At 44.3% G+C, this 20,837-nt stretch overlaps 1 protein-coding gene across 1 annotated transcript in view; it reads left to right on the top strand.

The window, feature by feature from the left end:
• The window catches only part of ANK3 (ankyrin 3), a 307,582-nt gene that overhangs the window by 151,565 nt on the left and 135,180 nt on the right, over window positions 1–20,837 (top strand). Inside the window, exons 12-18 of the mRNA XM_054982849.1 lie at window positions 1,089–1,187; window positions 4,690–4,788; window positions 6,498–6,695; window positions 8,318–8,416; window positions 9,399–9,497; window positions 13,387–13,584; window positions 18,319–18,417. Of these exons, the coding sequence (XP_054838824.1) occupies window positions 1,089–1,187; window positions 4,690–4,788; window positions 6,498–6,695; window positions 8,318–8,416; window positions 9,399–9,497; window positions 13,387–13,584; window positions 18,319–18,417 (891 nt within the window). The remainder of the gene's footprint in view (window positions 1–1,088; window positions 1,188–4,689; window positions 4,789–6,497; window positions 6,696–8,317; window positions 8,417–9,398; window positions 9,498–13,386; window positions 13,585–18,318; window positions 18,418–20,837) is intronic.

Genomic DNA, 20,837 nt, shown 5'->3' on the forward strand with positions numbered 1-20,837 from the left:
GACTTAGACTGGGATAGCTTTGTTTGGAATGGCACTGTTAGAATAGCAAAAGCTAGGTCTTTATGCTGTTTCCCTTAGGTACTGTGATTGTTTAACAGTTGCCATGAGATACATAAGACGTGTAGGGTAGCAGACAGTGTAGTAGGAAACTTGGGACATGCAAGGTGTGCCTGTTACTTTTGGGCATCAGTCATAAATTTTGCTTGTTTTTCTAACGCTGTCTAATTGAAATGGGACTCTGTAGGGGCTGGGATTTGTGAACTTACTGTGTTAAATCTATAGGCTGCATTCCTTGAATGCTTCACTTTACCTCTTCCACTGGAGTGGGAGGAGTCCTGTCAGTGCCTGCCAATAACTTTTTGGTACAGGATGGACCTCTGACATATGAACACAGGAGTGTCTTAGTATGTGTTCAAAAGATGCTGGCCAAGTGAGCTGCATTACATTGATTTGTGCACCCCTACACTGAGGGCAATGTGAGCCCTGTGCTGAAGAAGTAAAATTATGTGTGAATTATGCAGATTAGAGTCTTGGTGGCTGTTTTGCGTCACCAATTTTGCACCTGCTGCTCAGGTGGACGGTCAAGGAGGCCTAGGGCCCACTGAATCCCCCACACCCTGATGGCTAGAAATCCCGTTGAGCCATACCTTTCTTTAAGGATTCACATCACAGACTTCCACACTTTTATCACCTTGAGACCTAGAAACTTTCTTTTTTGAAAAGAGGGATGCTGAGATGTTCAGGAAGCTGGATTCTGTGCCCAGTCTTGCATTTTTCTTTCGTTCGTTCGTTCGTTCGTTCGTTCTCTCTCTCTCTCTCTCTCTCCATTCCTGATTTAACTATATTGTATGAAAGTCTTAATTTGGAGGTTTTATAGGACAGGGCTCAGAATGTAGCAGGTACAGCTTGTTGAAATAACAAGCTTAATTCCAAATTAATATGTTTACAGCTGCTAAGTACATAGTTAAAAAGCCCAAGTAGTTAACAGTTTTTGTATGTTAGGGTTCAACAGCCCGATTTCGTTTGAGCATACGATACCACCAATTCAAGACCTATTCGTTTTTCTTCTTCTTTTGCCATTTTTTCAGTCCGGTCTGACTCCAATCCATGTTGCTGCCTTCATGGGACATGTAAATATCGTTTCACAGCTGATGCATCATGGCGCATCCCCCAATACAACCAATGTGGTAAGCACCAGTTTCAAGACTTCATTATCTGCAAGACAGAACTTCTGATAATCACAAACTTGTGAGTGTCTCCTGGTACTGCAGCTCATGCTCAGAACATGTGCATGCTTTTTTTTCTTTGGCAAAGGGCTTTTCCATAAAGAAAGAATGGCAGAAATTGGAGGCATTGTTTCCTTGCACATTGCACTCAGAGTCCATGCTGAGCCCTGCTGAGCCACATGGGATTGCATAAGCTCTGCAAGGCATTTCAGTACTAAGAGTTTCTGAGCAGAAAGGGACTGGTCACTCCTTGAGATACTTCCTGCTTTCTTGGTAGTGCCCTGTAGTGGTCACTGGAGCACATGGGGTGGTGCCATCTGGACAAGGCCTGACATTTAGGATCAGCTTGTGCATATGTGCACATCCAGTGGTGAGATTCCATTGAGACAGTTTGTGTAGTGGTTAGAGTATTGGACTAGGGCTCTTGAGACCCAGATTTAAATGCCTACTCTGCCCAGAAGCTTACTGGGTGACTTTGGGACAGATACTCTCCCGTAGCCTAACCTACCTCACAAGGTTATTGTGAGGAGAAAATGGAGAAAGAGAGAAGCATGTACATTGTCGTGAGCTCCTTGGAGGAAATGTGAGATAAAAATGCACTGAGTGAACAAATGCCCTCATTTTTTGCTTAATAACTATTGTTTAGGCTATTTAAGGTGTTCACAGTGCAATCCTAAAAAGAGTGACACCAGTATAAGCCCACTGAAATCAATGGGCTTAGACTGGAGTAACTCTTCTTAGGATCACACTGTTAGTGTTCTACTTTATTATACATTTCACAAAAGTAATGCTACCTCTGGAGGAGGTGGAAAGTGCCGTCAAGTCACAGCTGACTTATGGTGACCCCCCCCCCCCCCGGCTAGGGTTTTCAAGGCAAGAGACTAACAGCGGTGGTTTGCCATTGCCTACCTCTGCATAGTGACCCTGGTCATCTTTGTGTGGGCAGCCATGGGATGGCCCCATGCCATAGACCTTTTGCAGAAAATTTATGACTGGACCTTGTGGAAGGCATCATGGAAGCATGATAGTAGCTTGCATGGAGCATTGACACACAGAAGTCCTTTTTCTTTTGGTGGTTTCTTTCTTTCTTTATTTTATTTTTAACCCGCCCTCCCCACAAGCGGGCTCAGGGTGAGGTACAACATTGATTAAAATACAGCTTAAAATCAGTTATAAAAACCGATAAAATACTGTGCCCCTTTCGGGACAACCAGCAGGAGTGGACTCTCCATACCCCTTGTAGAGGGAGACTGGTGGAAGGCTCGGCAATGATGGGTTAAATTAGCCTCCACCATATGCCTGGCGGAACGTCTCTGTCTTACAGGCCCAGCTAAATGATACAAGATCCTGGCGGGCCTGAGTGTCCTCAGACAGAGAGTTCCACCAGGTTAGGGCCAGGACCGAACCTGGCCCCAATGTGTCTTCTTGGACACATTACATTGGAATCAGCTGTGAGTAATACAGAAGCCCATACAGAGAGAGTTATGAAAGGGCAGGGGATTAAGTGCCAGCGAGGGAGCTTAAGTGAGGGAGAACCAGAGGAGATGGTGTTGGAGGTGCTGGAGGGGTGCTTCTGAAGAAACATGCTCTGCTCCAGCAAAAACTTAAGCTGCAATAAAATGGTGTTGGTCTTTATGATGCCACTGCACACTTGTCCCTGACACAGCTACCCTTCGAGAATTACAAACTGCATGCTTGCTCTTGTCCCAGTCGCTTTTTTCATTGGACGTCTTGTCAATAGGTGAGGCTTTTGTCTCTGCTGCCGCCATGAGGTAGCTGCTTGCAAAGAACCCACAGCTTTTTACCCATTCAGCTTGAAGGTGGCTGTCAGGAAGGTTTGAAGAAAGCAATACTGAACTCGCAGGCACTGATCTGAGAAGTGCGTGCATGTTGGATAGGCAGGGCTTTTTTTTCAGGGGGAACGCGGTGGAACAGAGTTCCGGCACCTCTTGAAAATACTCGGCAATAGTGCTTGAAAATGATATTATTTCAAAGAAACCCATGTGTTTCTTCCTCATTTCCCTCTTGAGAGTTCCGCCGCCTCTTTTCCCAGAAAAAAACCCCCTGTGTATAGGGATGCTTGTCAGGGAGCTGGGGCTGGCTGTGGTTCCCTGACTGACATACGTCCACTGCATTGTGGGGTTTGCTGCTGCGTAATATAGCAGTTGGTTCTTCCAAGGGATGAGGCTGATGACCTGAATTAATTCATCGCTGATTCATTGCCAGTGCTCTGACGAATGTAGAGACAAAACTTCCCACCTTTTCCACCTTGTGTTTAGAAGAAGGCTGAAGGGTTTCTCAGAGAGCGTCCCCTCTATCCCTACTTTCATTTTTACCCCATTTCCCCCCAGTTTCTTTTGTACTGGAATGAGAAAGAGCTCATCAATTATTGCTCTGCATGTCTGATTTTTTGAGAAGGGCATTTACCCCCAGAAGACCGGGAGGGTGGGTTGATGTGGCAAACAGATTGCAGCAGATTGTCAGGACATATTGGATTTGTCCGTGCGGTCATGCTAGGTTGCTTCCCTTTACCCGAAGGCCTTGTAGAAGGGTGTTAAAAAAATGGAGATGCATTTGTGATGAACTGAAATAGCTGCGCTTCAGAACATGCGTGCATACACACACACACACACAAACAGTGAGCAGTTTTTAACTACACTTTGCCTTTGACTGTTCCTTGCGAAGACTGCCATTGTGAAAGGCAAGCCTTAATACTAAGCGTTGCTTTGACAGGTTGCTGTATAAAACCATTTCAAATTATAGATTCGTGCAGCACCATCTGTAATATAAGCAGCATTTCATTTCCAAAAAAATTCCTTGGAATTCCAAAGATCTAGAAATCAGCTTCCCTCTTTGAAGGCCAAGTTCTCTTGCCCATTTTCCTGGCAATGCACTTGTCTTAGTTCAGGCCGTGGAGTCCCACAAACTCAGAAGCATTTTAAATTCGTCTCGTTCTTCCTTTGATTATTCGGATCTGCTCAGCTGAGTGTCTGCTGATTGACAACAGATAACTGGATCATTAGAGTATAACAGAAGGGAATCAAATGAGGATGGAATACATAAGGTTTGAATATATAAGGCTTGGCATAATTACAAATGTTGATTAACTATGGGTGGCCTTTAATCTGATGTGTTAACACAACGCATGGAGTACCAAATTTTTTAAAGTACATCATTGCTTCAACAAAGAACAAAACACTGATGTGCCTTAGTAGTTAGAAAAAAGATCAATACTGGAATAAATTACTTTCTGAGGGCCAGAGCGTGAGGTCAAATATTGATTGGATGTTGCATTCTGTTCCCAGGCAGCGCCTTAGAAATATTCACAGGGTGATTATTTCCAGGACGACTAGAATGAGAAGCTCTTCTTTATTTATTGATACAACATGTCTAGTTGCTTTTTTTTGTTTTCGGGGGTTGGAGAGAGTTAGCACCATAATCTGTCAATGTTTTCCATTTGTAGAGAGGAGAGACAGCCCTACATATGGCATCAAGAGCAGGCCAGTCAGAAGTTGTTCGGTACTTAGTACAAAATGGAGCTCAGGTAGAAGCAAAAGCCAAGGTAAGGTGATTGAGTTTGTATATGAACGTCATTGCAAGGGTCCTGTGTGGGGCAGAGGGGCCGTGGGCTGTGGTCGAACATCTGAGACCCTGGAGAGCTGCTGTCAGTCACAGCAGACATACGGACCTTGATATATCAAGGCTCTGCCTCAGTATAAGGCAAGTTCATATATCCATTTATGTTCTTGCAATGTTACAAAGTGCTGCATAGAGCCACCATCTGACCAGGGGGCCTTGTAGGATAGATAAGCTACTTCTGTTAGAAATTGAATTACTTTACTATTGCCTGATACCAATGAGATCTTAGCAATCCATATTGTTCTGACCGGATGGTCAGCCCACAGGGAACTTGAAAAGACCCAACGGAGGATACCGGGGGCAAAAGTCAACCAGCATCAGGGAGCCGTACCTGACAAGAAGTTCTAGGTAGGAAGTCAGAGTCAGTCTCCAAAAGACTTCAGAGCATTCCCAGGGAAAGCAGACGTTGCTCTGAATAGTATCAGAGCTCAGCTGACCTCTTAGGTGGCAAAATGCCCCACCCCATTGCTAAGCTCTGTTCTGCTGTCACTAAGTAGCCTCCCTGTACTACTTTTGTCTTGTCAGACAAGAAGTGTTTAGATAGCTGGGACCCAGGGCGCTTAAGGATTTGGGAAGGACATCAGATAGTCCCCAAAGTTCCATCTTTCAGACTGAGCCTTAGCCTTTTAGGAAATGTAGGTGTCTGAGGCAGACTTGTACGTATGTGTGCATACATACTCACTCTTCCTTGGAGTCAGTGCCCAAGACATCCTGAGGAGTGGTTCATACATGTTATATATGCATCTAGGTGTGTTCTGTTTTGTTCTGTTCTGCTCTGTTTTGTTTTGTTTAAATGCAATAAGACTAGGATTTCAAAAAATAGAAACAATGCAAAAAATATCAAGACATGATATGGCAAACAATGCAGAAAATGGAATTACAAGAGTAGAAAACAATGCAATTAGAGCAGGATAATACATCAAGAGAAAATACATACCAGCTTTTATAATCTGACATGATAAAATAACAAAGCTATGCAGACGAAAGAGGTAAAGCTAAGCAAATTGGATCACTTCTAAATATATCCCATTGTGGTTTGGGGGACTGGGTATATGTCTGAGTGTCTCGTCAGCTGTCATCTCCAGATCTGAAGACAGATCTGAAAACAGCTGGGCTGTTGGGCCCACTCCTCGATGGCTAGTTTGACAAAAGGGAACACAGTGGGAGCCTCACAAGAGCTTGAAGTCTTGCGAGGATGAAGAGAGGTGGGAGGAGCTGTTGGTGGGTATTAAATCTATAGCATCCTTGGCTGCCTCCTGGTAACCCAAGAGAGGAGGCAGTCAGGAAGGAGGCTCTACTGAGCCCCACCACCCCCAGATTGAGGTCTACAGGACTGAAAATGGGGTGGATGGAGCCGCTAATTCACTCCCTTCCATGGTGTGATATAAAGAGAGACAATGGCTGCTTACAATGTTGAATAATGCACTTTAGCAATCCTTTGGAAGTGGGTTTTTGGTTTCATATATGAAAACCCAGTTCCAAATGGTCACTAAAGAGCAATGAAAGTGCATTATCCAAGGTGTGTGTGGAAGCAGCCAATATCTACGCCTTCTCTCCAGGAGACTCCAGTTCTAGAACTTTGCTAGTAATAATATGCTCTTGATCTATGGCGCTTTTCTCTTTCATGTTCAGGATGACCAAACGCCGCTGCACATCTCTGCACGACTGGGGAAAGCCGATATAGTCCAGCAGCTGTTGCAACAAGGAGCATCTCCAAATGCTGCCACGACATCAGGATATACGCCATTGCATCTTTCGGCACGAGAAGGACATGAAGATGTAGCATCTGTTCTTTTGGACCATGGTGCCTCCTTGAGTATAACTACCAAGGTGAGAGGATTTTAGGCACAGCAAAATGACTCTGTGAGAGAAAGCTTGGACAATAATTACAGCACAGCCAGTGTATATCCAGGCGTACAAAAAGCTCATCTCCAGTAAATATAATCAGTTCCGAGGGACAAATTGAACTGTAGCCCAAAGCTGTGATCCGTCAAAAATCTTCCAAGTAAGGGAAACAGAACTGACAATACTGCAGTGTCAAAGAGATGAATTGCCAAAGTCTTTGTATTGTTTGTCACTTCTGTCTGTGACAATTACACAGCTCTAAAGAAACTCTGTTCAGAATGAGGTGGGTAGAACAAAGCAGTAGAATTCTTAACTGTACCCCTTCAGATTGCAGGTGGAGGTGTCACATTTTAAGTGATCTCTCATTTTTAAAACCTTCCTAACTATATAAATTTAGCATGTTAGCCCTCCCCTCCCCACCCCAAATTAGCATAACATACAGAGAATTTTTTTTCTGCAGGGGAACATTGAGAAATATCTCTCACATACACCACTTCCAGTCTGAATTGGTACAGCCCTGCCTTCCACCATTTCATTCTGCATTGTGCATAGAATGGTTCTATGAATTCTAGGAAGGGAAATTGTCAGCAGAGAAAAAGAGAAGCTATGTCCAGTGATCGTTGGACAGAACAATCCTCAATAGATTGCTTCTGATTCTGGGGTGTTGGATCAAGAAGCAAACATGGCTTCTTGTGCTAGGGTCAGCCGTGGACTCCAAGCCAGACTCGATACAATGCTGAAGACAGAGGGGGGCGTTGAAATTAAAAGACCAGCTGCACAGTCTTAGGAGCGCTGTAGAGTGTTACAAAGTGCCTTATTATAGTACTTACTTGTTGGTTAAGCATTTGGATTTGAGTCCAGTGGCACCTTGGAGACAAATAAGATTTTCATAGTGTAAACGTTTCAGAGTCAGAGCTCCCTTCTCCAGATGCAAGTAGGAATGGAGATCCTTGAGCCTATATATCTCAGCCAGGGGGGATGGGATGTTACAAGGGAGGGCATCAGGATGTAATATTCTGCTCTAATCAAGTTGCACTGTACCATTACATCCTGACATCTTCCTTTGCTTCATCTAATCAAACTGCTTTGTACCTTTATATGCTACTGCCCTTACTTGTAACACCCCAGTCACCTTTTGGCTGGGATATTAAGGCTTAGCAATCTCTGTTCCTACTTGTATCTGAAGAAGGGAGCACTGACTCTCGAAAGTTTACACTCTGAAAACCTTGCTGGTCTTTAATGTGTCACTGGACTCAAATCCTGCTGTTCTATTGCAGAGCCACACAGCTACTCACCTAAAACTATCCTCGTGTCAAGCATTTGTACCCTTTCAGATTAAAAAAAAAACCTTCAAAGATGGTTGGTCGTAATACAAAAATTAAAATCGGCATAAAATAACGAAACGTGTCATAGTAGCACGGAGAGTTTCGTACGAGTGTAGGCACTTACCAAGATACACAAGACATCCACCTTTCAAGATTGTATAGGGTAAAGCTAGTGGCTTGAAATTCCCAAGTATGGGTTGGCTGAGTGTCTCCATTGCCATGGTCTACAACAAGGCTTCGGCAGTAAAGAGAACTACTAATGAAAACTCTTTTGTCTTACAGAAAGGATTCACTCCTCTGCATGTGGCTGCCAAGTATGGCAACCTTGAAGTGGCCAACCTCCTGCTGCAGAAGAGTGCCCCTCCGGATGCTGCTGGAAAGGTATAGTGGGGAAGAGCAGCTAACCAACCACTTCAACAGGATCAAAACCAGTCTGGGTCTGCCCTGTCCCTAGCCAGTGCCAAACAATAGTTGTAGCAACAGATCTCTTTGGGATGTTGTATTTTCCACCCCCCATGCATCCCCCCAGTATTGCAACAACTGCCTTAAGTATTCTATGAGCCAGGTTGGTTTCTTGTGGAATTTTCTGCTTCAATGTCCAGCATGTCCATCATGTGATAATTGTGGCATGAGTTGGTTTGTACTGCATTCTGCTAGAAAACTATACCTTTCTCTAGATCTTCCAGAAGATGATTGTGCTCAGAGGCCTGGATTTCCCCAGGATTCACAAATAATGTTTACTTGGAAATCAGAGCTCCTTAAGCAGACCTAGAAGACCCAATCAGTAAAAACCCTTCCTGAAATTTAACATCTCAGAATGTGGTTTGGGGAATTCCACAGCTGAATTGCTTGCCTTCTTTTGTTTGTTTGCTTTTAAAGAACCTTTTGCACATAGCAAAGTTTGCACATAACTGAGAAGACTAGATTAGAAGTCTCCGCTTTGATGTCCTAATTTTCTGACGGCAGGAAGGTCTTCATTTGGAGCGCTCGTCTGTGTTTGATGGGATCCCCCACCTGCATTCTGAAGTGATAACGTCCAGGAAAGGTTGCACCATGTGATCGTTCAGAATGCATTTGGCTTTCATACCTGACCAGTTTTGGAGGTCAGCGTTGAGGGCAACCACGATGATTGAAACAAGCCAAGGTCTGCCTCTTTATAGGCATAAGAGAGAACATTCACTCCCAAGTCAAGATTTCTGTGTTGTGCTGTGTTTGTTTTTTGTTTGGTTTTTTTTTTCCATTCCAAAACTTCAGTTAATGCCACTGTAATCTCACCAAACCTAGTTTAGCCTAATTCTCCAAGCATTTGTCAGGTGTTTTTTTTTTTCCTAACAATGCCTGTTTGTTCTGCACGTATTTTTAGAGTGGTTTAACTCCACTGCATGTCGCGGCACATTACGATAATCAGAAAGTGGCGCTTCTGCTTTTGGACCAGGGAGCCTCACCTCACGCCTCCGCAAAGGTACCAGTCCTTGCTGTGTAGGAATCTTGGGGACCGACCTGGTAGTTTTCATGAAGCCGCTTCCTTGGCCGCCCTTGTTGGTCTATTGCCATGCTCCTTACCAGCTCTGTTCAGGAATGTCTTAAGCACCCGGAGAAGGATGTCGAAGTTGGTAAAGAAAGATTTGGTGGGGTGGCGTGCTTTGATGAAAATACTCTCCGTGGTGTTGTAGCCAGAAGACCATACCATAGGGCCAAACTAGCTCTTGTGGCAGCCGTGGATCCGACCCGTGGCCTGCAATGCCTTTTTAGAGGAGAATTTGGTCGTTTAAAATGGCTGCAAGGCTCAGTGACATCATGTGATCTTGTTTCCTCCCCCGTGCCTTTTCCAAGTACCGAAACAGCACCGCAACTGTTTTGGCACTTGAAAAAAAAGTGCTGGGGGAAACAAAGATCACATGGTACCTTTATACCCCACAGCAAGTTTTAAACAGCTAAACTGTTCTCTAAAATGGCATTGGTGGCAATGGGGCCACCCTAGTGTCTAGTTCGGCTCACAGCTATCCCAAATTCCCTAAGAAGGTGCTCCTCCCCATTATAAACATAATTTCTTTGGAAACCTTTACCCTTACATTCAGCTCAACAAAGTCAGTTTACAAAATGGATTGAAAACTTTGATAAGCCTATATCCTGTAAAAATTAGGATTTCAGTTGTGAAGCATGAGAATCACACTCAAAATGTTAATACGTTGGCAGCAGTACGAAGCCGAAATGCTGCAGCCCCAAATTTGCCCAGCAGCTTGCTGAGATAACTGTGTCTGAGAAAACAAGGTGAGCCCTGTTGAGGAGGATATTTCATAGACAGGTTGGAAGCGTGCGATGCTTTGGAGACTTCTTGAAGTCCTTACGGTAACTAAGAAAAGAGGTCTTTCTGAGAATTCTTCCGGGAAAGAAACCTTGCGCTGACGCTCTAGGGGTTCCCACAGAGTGGGTGAAGTTGGCAAGCAAGTTTTCGGGGAGACGTGCCTCTTATTCTCGGTTGGAGGGCATTCCTTATAGAGCTCTATAGCATCAGGGTGAGGGCACATTCATGCAGGATGGTGTGATTATCTCTTATACTGACTCAAAACGTTGATCCATATAGCGCTTTATTGCCTGCTCTGACTGGCAGCAACCCGCTGAGGTAGAGGAAGGTCTTTCCCACCATTTTCTGCCTGAGATCTGTTTTAGCTGGAGATGCCAGGAATTGAACTGGGACTTTTTGCATGCAAAGCCTATTGTTCAGCCATGGCCAGATAACATTTGGATCTCCACAGTTGATTCGTTCACTTGCTTCTCTCCACTTCTCAGTAAATCTGAGGCCCCCTCTTTTAATCTCTCCCTACCTCCCCTGGGATTACTGCCCAGGGGTGAAATGTCACCTGGACAGGCTCATAGACAGTTTGTTTTTCTATGAATTCTTTATCTTTAATGCCCGAGTCAGGAGAAAAGGAAGCTAAGCAGAACAGGTAAGGACCTTGCATGGCTGTCTGTGTTTTTTTCACTAACATCTACATGGAATCATAAACATACGTGGATTGTGAAGACATTCAAAACTGGAGGCAAAAAATGCCCTCAACAACCTATATTTTAGAGTAAACCTGGCAAAATGCTGTCAAGGAATTCTCCTCGTGGATTTGTGTGGGAAACGCTTTGCTTGAAAGATCCCGGATCCCAGAAACTGTTCATTAGAGCCCAGAGTAATTACGTATGCATTTTACAGTACTATCCTAGCTTCGCATACCTAAAATAAACCTCTCTAGTAAATGTGCATGGGATTACAGCAATCAGATCAACATCAGTCATTAGGACAGGTGACACTATGTTAAATTAAATATAAGGCATATTTTAAAATCCCTCTAAAATACTGTAAGTGATTTTTTTTATGGCAGTTAAACATCAGCCTCTGCATGCTAGCCCAGAGTGAAAGGTGCTCAGCAGGAAAACCCTCTTCTCAAAGATGCTTGGGGCTTGATGTTAAATAAATCTAGTGAGGAAGGAAGTTTCATAATGAAATGACTGTCAAGAAAATTCTTTCTCATACAAAAGTTGGCACGTGGAAGGTATAGTCACACAGGCACCTTGTTGTTCCACCTGTGATGTCTTAATTAGGGGTGGAGGACATACAACGTTATAACTTTCTTCAGGCTTTCCAGAAACTTGATTTCCAACGAAGAAGCCACAAGAACCCATTGTTAAAATCTGATGGTACAGAGAGAGTCAGTTTGGTCCTGCAGCTAGAATAGCGGTCTTGGGCTTCAGAAATCCAGATATAAATCCAAGTGGATTTGCCACCAAAACCATAATTAGCAGGTGAGGAAACTGAGCTTCTATCTGAGCACATAACATGTCATTCCCAAGTCCTGTTTTCCCCCTTTAAACCCCAGACAGAAGTAAAGCAAGCAACAGGTTCCTTCCTTTCCTGGAGGCATCCATATTCCCAGCTCCAGCTGGCTGAGGGCAAGTGCTTATACATTCTTCTCTGCTTCTAAGGATATTCTCAGGCAGCATCCATGAAAAACCTTTAGCATGGAAGAGTTGGTGAGGAATGGCTGAAGGTCAGAGTTGTCATTTCTGGTATTTTTCAGCAAGGGAAGAGGACAGTTGTACTATTAATAAAAAGAGTGTCCATTACCTTGCTTTTCCCTTTCGGCCGCTAGGTGGTCTGTTTCACAACCTGTTGTATTTTTGGTGTCACTAACTGCAAAACCAAACAGGCCATGAGGTTCTTTTCATTTAGGGCAATGCATATTTCCACTTACAAAGATAAGTTTTTAAGACTTTGTCGAGGAGTCCAGAAATTGCACAGAGATAAGGCCTTTTGGCTTGCCTTCCAGTGGGTGATTAAATGCATAGATGTCAGATTCTTTTGCATGAGCAGAAAAGAAAGAGATCATGAAGGGAGATCTTAACAGAAGCTGTGGGTCACTGACTGTGTACTGAAAAGGCAAGTCACATTCCTATAGGAAACTCAAAGCAGCAGCTGTTGTATGGGGAAATACACTTTCACTCTGCCTTAGGAGTTAAACCAGGCTGACTTCCAAACCCTTTAGCACTGCAGTGCAATGGCTTGAAATAATGCAACTACTTTAAGTACCATCTTTATAGAGGGGACTGAACATTGACCTAGTTAAATGTTGAAAGAAACTAAGCTGATGCAGAGCATGCCCCCTTCAGGGGGAGCAAGGGGGTTACCCTTGCCCAGCAGCTTCCCAAAGCCTCCAGAAATGATAAAATTACAGACTTGAAAGAGAACCAGGAATTATATATCAGGTCACTTGGTTCACTCACATCCAACCAAATGGGTGTTAGCAGCTGCCTCTTTGGCGTTCTGATGCCAGCCAAGAAGCTTTCTGAAAGAAGATGTTTTTCAGTAAGCAAGCCACAGAAAGGAACCAAGCCAAGTGTCGATACTGGAATTAATAATAGCCCCCTTCACAGCCTTGGGCTGCGTGTTGTGCAGTCAGCTGTGAGATGATACACTGACAGCAGAAGATGTCCTATTCCTATTAGAGGTTCGGTCTGAGAAGTCAGTATATGCTCTTGCTTATACTAGTTGTTCTCCCTGTATGAACATTTTTCTCTTCTTTCTTTCTCTTATTACTCTTTAATTTTCCAAAAACTTGATCTGTGAGGACAATGCTGCCAAAATGTCTTATTGCAAGAAATGTGGGTCTTACCATCAGCTGGTAGCTGTCTTCCCACAATTCCTGCCCCCCCTCCCCAACTGACTCTTAATTTAAAAAGAACCCCCCCCCCATATCTTGGAATGCATTATAAAAGAAATTCTAAAGGTCAGTCATATCTGAGATGTGAGGAAAGGTAGCATCTTTTATGAATGAGCTGATAACCTGGTCATTTTGTGTTGACAGAATGGTTACACGCCACTGCACATCGCTGCCAAGAAGAACCAAATGGATATAGCAACCACGCTGCTGGAATATGGTGCTGATGCAAACGCTGTCACCAGGCAGGGCATCGCCCCTGTGCATCTGGCCTCCCAAGAGGGCCACGTAGACATGGTGTCATTGCTTCTAACCAGAAATGCTAATGTGAATCTAAGCAACAAGGTAAATTGGCTTCCTTTTGTACTCTCAGGGGCCCCATTCAATGAAATAAACATTTTGCCATGTCTAAGTAAGCCGGCAGGATCCTCAGAGAACGTGCTTGGAACCCCAGAGTACATGCTGCACTTTAAATGCAATCTTTGAATGCTGCATAAAGTGCAGTGCTCATGAGCGGAGGGAGGGCAGTGAACATTGTGTGTCTATAATAATTAATAATAATAACAATAATAATAACAACAACAACAACAACAACAACAACAACAACTGCGCTTATATCAGTTCTACATGTTTGTGTTTGTGCATTAATAGATAGATAAAGGTGCAATTAGATACTACATAAAAACTATGGAAATGAGGAGGGCCTGCAGGTGGAGTTAAGTGGCCACAGTCCCATTGCTGTGGCACACATTGAATTTATCCACATTTGCAAAGCTGCACATTGATCCACAGAGAAGAAAAGTAAAACGTGTTGACAGCTAATGAAAGACACAAAAAAATCTCCTTTGGTTTTTAAATGCTTTGAGAAGCATGGCAGGTTTTGAATCTGTATGGCATTTTTTAACAAAAGAGAGCATTGGGGGCGGAGGGAATGTCACAGTAAATTGGACCAAATGATATCTTCTTTGGGGGGAAAGGGGAATCATTATTCTGTAATGTGTTCAGAATGTCAACATAGGTCCTTTTAGGTAGTTACAAAGATTCTCAAAACAGGGAAAGGTTGTTGGTAGCTATATTATTACTTTTTTCACACCAACCAAGAGGACTCATTCAGCTATGCAGTAATCAAAGCCAGGGATAGTGAGCATTCGGGAATGACTGTGCTACTTCCTGATTCTTGAGAGATGTGAGGCTTTGGTAATGCTACCATATTGATCTAACTCTGAAACCTACTGAGAAGGATGGAATATTCCTTCAGGGAAGAGTGTGTTCTAGGCCCCACCCCCTGGAGATCAGGGAAGAGTGGCCCCACCCCCTGGAGATCAAGGAAGAGTGTGTTCTAGGCCCCACCCCCTGGAGATCAGGGAAGAGTGGCCCCACCCCCTGGAGATCAAGGAAGAGTGTGTTCTAGGCCCCACCCCCTGGAGATCAGGGAAGAGAGGCCCCACCCCCTGGAGATCAGTGCTCCATTACAGGGACAGTGCTGTGCAGCTGAGGCACGTGTACATCTCTTTCTGCTTCTGGGCCTGGCATGATAATGAAGGGCAAAATGCTGAGTGATTCCAAGAGAGATTTATTGGAATCTGAGGAAGTCGGCATAAAAGAATTTTTAGGTGCAGGGTTTCTTGGGGTTCTTTCTCTTCCATCTGAGGAAGGTTCTTCCTGAATTACTCCAGGGAGAGCATCTGTCCACTCATCAACATTCAGGCTTTTCCAGGGTTTCTCCTCCCAGGCTGGACCAGGATATCGGGGATGAGCCCCAAACCTGAGATCAAAACTGAGCCTGTGTAAAAATTCTATTTGTCTGATCCTTGGCACTGCCTTATACCAGAGGACAAATTGCTAGGTGCTCCATAGAATTCTTGTGTGTAAAAATCTGTTGCATTTCAAAAACATCTTAGAAGTCATTGTGCTGAGCAGTTATTCCTCCCTGTGATGAAAAAGAAAGAGAGGTGTAAATCACAAGGAGGCCCGTAGCCACCAGAACTGCGGCAGGCAGTCAGGACAGGCTGTTGGTAGTTGGCAATGCCGTTTTGAGCAGAGTTTTGAATCTGTACTGCATTCCGGCCCTTCTGCAGCATCTGTACACATGGGGAATGGGCAGCTTTTAAATCATTCCTCAGGCCCCCTTTCCAGCCAGCGAGTGCATTTGGCAGCCAGATCATTTTAAACAGACACACAAAATCTTACACAATGGCTGAATAGTTTTGCTAATTTAATTATGTTAAAGCAGTGATACTCGCTCAGTGGCTTGGGAGCCACATGTGGCTCTTCTGAGCAACCTTCCCTGTAGCACCCACCCCATGGTTCAGGAAAGTGGAAAGGCCCTGGCTCAGGGGGGGGGGACTGTGGTTGGCAGTTGGTTCCTTCCTTGAAACAGCTGCTGCCAGAGGAACAGCAAAGTTGCAGACCTCCCCTGAGGTGCAGGTGCTAGGGGTGGAGGTAAATGTGACTCCTCTGGTTAATGGTAATTGCAAATGTGGCTTTCTTCAACTTACAAAGTACCACTGCATTAGAATATCTGTGCTGCAGTAAGCTTAACACACCCACACACAACTCTTTCTATGTCCTGGTAGCTAGTGCACAGTGTTTTTGGGGGGATAAATGAGATGAAAATACAGTGAAAATAAACAAATGCAATCTGGTCACTTCAATGACATACAGAGGACCAAACATTACACAAGTGACCCAAGAACTTCTGGTGAAATAGGGAAGGAAGAGAGGCATTGCTGGGAGAGGGAGGGGGAGCTATGATGCACCCTGAAAGAAGAATAAAATATAACTCCCCCCTCCCACCTTGCGTGGGAAGCAGCAATGTCAACAGTTGTCAGCAGTGCAGGGGAACAGGCGATCCCAGGCACTTAAAGCTCCTCTGGCAATAGGAGAAGAGGCTAGAACAAAGTAGGAAGGGATCAAGAGGTCAGAGGCCTCTCCACTCTGCACAGAATCCTGATACGGCCCATAAGATTTCAAGAGCCGTCCCCTAGTAATCAATAAGCTCCTGCTAGCATTATTAGAATGCTGGATTAGACTCCTGGTTGGAGACAATGAAGTAGTGAGCATTTTTTAAAAAAACTAATGGAAATGACAAGCAAACTGTTAAGGAAGAGATCAGTACAGGAATAGATTCTGCCCTGCTTGGTCCTGCAGCGTCCCTCGTCCTGGCTGTCTGGGCAAGCTCCAGCCCTAATGCCTTCCATATTTCATTCACATTTCTGCTAAGCAGCAACATGACCAGGATGTGTCCCTGTTGGCTGGCTTATTTTATACAGTTGTTAAATAGCTCATCTTGTCACAAACATGCACACATTTGCCTGTTTGTGTTTTACAGTTCGGAGGGGGGAAATTATGGCTGAACTGTTTTAAAAAGGGAAGAAGTTGATTTTGGTTTGGGTGACTTTAATTTGGACGAGTTCTGCAAGTTTCCAATCCAAATGTCAGCGCTAGGAGAGGGAAGGTGGGGCCTGCCGTTTTTCAAAGTGACTAATGTTGAGCCAGCTTAAATTGGCAGCAAGTCCACATCTACAAACCATGTCAGGTGGGAGCGACCTGGACTCTGTTCAGTTTAATAGGAAGGGATTTGGGGCTGTGGGAGAAAAGTGCTCTGTCAACAAATTTACTATTTAAGCCTGTCACTTAAATACTCTGTCACTTACTGCTCAGTCATCTGTGCTGAGTGAGCAAAAGGAAAAAAGTCCAGCGGAAGGTGTCAAGGTGAGACAATAAGTGTCTATCCAAAGTTCAGCCACCACCTTCCTTCCTATAACGTGATTCCCAAATATTTTTCCCTCAGCACCAGTTACCTTTTAAAAAGCTGCAAGGAAACTTAGGCTGCGGTCCCTAGCTTTTAAGCAAACCCCAAAGGATGGGGCTTATAATTTTGCGTGATTCGTTCAGTACATGTCTTGCATTGTATTCTTCCAAGGTTAACATTGTCCCATAGGTTTAGTTGGGAAGACTCGTCTTGCATACCCTATGTGGGGATGTGTTCACGGCAGCCCCTCCACTGCTGCTTGTTTTTGTGATTCAGCCCTACAAAACAATGGATACTGGGGAGGAAAGGAAGATGTTTTAAAAGAAAAGACAACTTCATCTTGCTTATAGGTACAGAACATAGGCTGAAAGAGAATGCAAATTTGAGAATGGCAGCAGTGTTACTATGCTAATTTCCCTAAAAGTCGCCGAATCAGAATGTGAATTGTGACCAGAAGTCAGGTACAAGTGCTTCATATACTTTATCTCATAGAGATAATCTGTTGATGTTATCTTCTAATACCCCTGCTCAGAGTTCCTGTGTCCTTATCTACACATGGAAGACTGAGAGACAGTGGCTCTCCTACAGTGAGTTCGTGTGGTGCAGAGATACTTAGACTGGAGTTAAGTGGCCACAGTCCCATTGCTGTAGCACACATTGAATATATCCACATTTGCAAAGCTGCACATTGATCCACAGAGAAGAAAAGTAAAACGTGTTGACATCCAATGAATGACAAAAAAAAAAATCTCCTCTGGTTTTTAAAAGCTTTGAGAAACATGGCAGGTTATGAATCTGTACAGCATTTGAACCTGACTTCTGGTCAGTCTCCTGTATGTAAAAAAACAGTGAAATGACCTGAAGAAATAATATTTGAGATGTTCATTTTGGACCAGCAACATCATACTGCATTTTATGCTGATGTTGTGTTTAAGCAGTGCAGCTACCCGCATGCATTTGCTTAGGGCTTTTTTCCAGGGGGAACGCGGGGGAACGGAGTTCCGGAACCTCTTGAAAATGGTCACATGGCTGGTGGCCCCGCCCCCTGATCTCCAGACAGAGGGGAGTTGAGATTGCCCTCCGCGCCGCATGGCTCCTCTCTGTCTGGAGATCAGGGGGCGGGGCCACCAGCCATGTGACCATTTTCTCCGAGGGCAACCCACTGAGTTCCACCACCTCTTTTCCCAGAAAAAAACCCTGCCTTTGCTCATTTATTAGTGCCAGGTGACAACACTCAAAAGCCCAACGTTTGCTGAGTGTTTGAATTTGCCTTTTGAGTACTCCCCCTCTGTAAGGAACTAATTATCTATATACCTGATTTACAGAGTGGCCTGACTCCGCTCCACCTGGCGGCTCAAGAGGACAGAATCAACGTGGCCGAGGTCCTTGTTAACCAAGGTGCTGTTGTGGATGCGCAGACCAAGGTATGTTGAGCGTACATTATGTCCAAGCATTTATGTAGGAAAAGAAAATCCAATGAAACAAAACAAAACAAAAAACACTTTCCCAATTCAGAAATAATTTCTTGGTGGTATTTACAGTGCAAAAGACACACACACACAGAAAGCATTCACAACTTCTTAACAGATTTGTACAAAGAAGGAAACACTTGTGTGCAGTTGGAATTGGCTCTGGAGAACTTTGGCATTACCTCACACCAATACAATTTTTTCAGTGGATTCAATGTACATATTCAGCAGCCAGTGTAGGGCTCTCCCTTGCTGCTTTTGTCATTTGATAACTGCAGCATCAAGAGAGGACTCTGCTCTGGTTAGACCTTGCCTAGAGTATTGCATTCAGTTTGGGGCACCACAGTTTAAAAATATATATATATATATATATAAGGTGGAATGTGTCCAGAGGAGGGCAATGCAGATGGTGAGGGGTCTGGAGACTAAGTTCTGTGTGGAAAGGTTGAAGGAGCGTAGTAGTTTACCCTGGAGAGGAGACAACTGAGAGGTGATAATGATAACCATCTTCAAGGGTTGTTATATAAAGGATGGCACAGAGTTGTTTTCCGCTGCCCCAGAAGGTCGGACCAGAACCAACTGCTTGAAATTAAATCAAAAGAACTTTTGGCTAAACATTAGGAAGAACTTTCTGACAGAGCAGTCCCTCAGTGGAACAGGCTTCCTCGGGAGCTGTTGGGCTCTCCTTCTTTGGAAGTTTTTAAGCAGAGGCTGGATGGCCTTCTGACGGCAATGCTGATTCTGTGAAACTAGGCAGAACATGAGAGGGAGGGCAGGAAGGGTTGCATCAGTGCTTAGTTCTCATGGCCCCTTCTTACACGCCCAGGGTAGTGCTAATCACCACTTTGGGGTCAAGAAGCAATTTTCCCCAGGTCAGTTTGGCTAGGGATACTGACGGTGTTTTGCCATCTTCTGGGCATGGAGCCGGGGTCACTGGGTGTGTGTGGGGGGGCGGGGTAGTTGTGAATTTCTTGAATTGTGCAGAAGGTTGGACTAGATGACCCTGGAGGTCCCTTCCAACCCTATGATTTTATGACTTGCCTGAATCACCATGAATCTAACACCACAGGCCAAAATACTTGAAATGGTCCTTCCCAGCAGGTAACAGATGATCAATATCTGGCAAATTAGCAGCAGCAGACCTAATGCCTTTCATATGGAAGAGATCCAAAGTCTGTTGAGTAGGATGCTGCAGGGAACTGAGAACCTCTTGAATGTCAGATTCATTTTCCTAAGACAGTCTGGAGCTGGAACACTGAGGAGGGACTCCACCTGAAGGGCCCAGGCGACGAGCGATGGGGAGGGTAGAGATACTGGGGAGCCCAGCCCAGACTGCTAAGTCATTTCCATGATTCCATTTACTTAAGCAATTCTGTAAATAACTCATGAAATCTTGTATGTGGGACAGGATAGTTGTGTTGGGCCCAGAGACATTCTGCTTGGCTCCTGTCCCCCACCCGGGGTGCAATGGGAGCAGCATCCATATTTCCCAGGCTACTTTTGGAGAGTAAAGGAGAAGAGAACTGGCCTTTGGACAGATGTTCTTCCTTTATTTTCAAATTAATTCATGTGCCATCCTGCAAGGCTTTTTGCAAGGGAAAAAAGTGCATCTTTGTTGCCCTTTGGTTGCTGTTTTCCACAAAAAGTGTTCAAAAGTGTTTTTGCCTGGCACTTGACAGCGGACCCAGCTCTGGAGTTCTGGGCCCAGCCGCATGCATAGTCTGTTTAGGGACAGAGACTATGGCTCCAACTCTGACGTTTCAGCAGGCAGCAGTGTCTGGCCTATCTAGCCAGACAATATAATGAAAGAGTTGTCAAACTCTTGACTATGGCAGTGGAAAAAAGCACTCTGCAGTAATAATTACCTGCCCTTGTCCTCTTATCAAAGGTTAGGAAGCAGATTATTGACTCATAAAACTCAATGACACTGCTGTTACCCTGCAGTAGCAAAATCCATAGAGGGAGAGAGAAATAACTTAGTCATGCCAGTTGACTTCATGTTAAGCAGGAGGAAAACTGTCACAGTCTGTTTTGTGACTATAACTATCTTGTGCTGACCCTGACTATCTCTCTTGGGATATGTAGGCTGAAACTTTTAATCAGCTTAATGCCCAGGCTGAATTCCTATGCTCATTTACCACGGGAGTAAGCCCCACTGATTGCAGTGGGTCTGACTTCTGAGTAAAAGTGTATTGAACTGCAAAGCTTTTCATTGATTAATTAATGGGGACAGATTTTAAATATGTGCTCCTATGAGCTACCTAGGCTTCATATTGTCTAATGTCAGCCCTAGAATCGCTTATGTTCTGTTCCAGCATTTCTTGAACTCTGTGCTGGATTCTTACTAATGCTATGTCTTTGTAAACATGCATTTA

This window comes from Eublepharis macularius, chromosome 6 (genome assembly GCF_028583425.1).
Source record: "Eublepharis macularius isolate TG4126 chromosome 6, MPM_Emac_v1.0, whole genome shotgun sequence".
Taxonomy (NCBI): domain Eukaryota; kingdom Metazoa; phylum Chordata; class Lepidosauria; order Squamata; family Eublepharidae; genus Eublepharis; species Eublepharis macularius.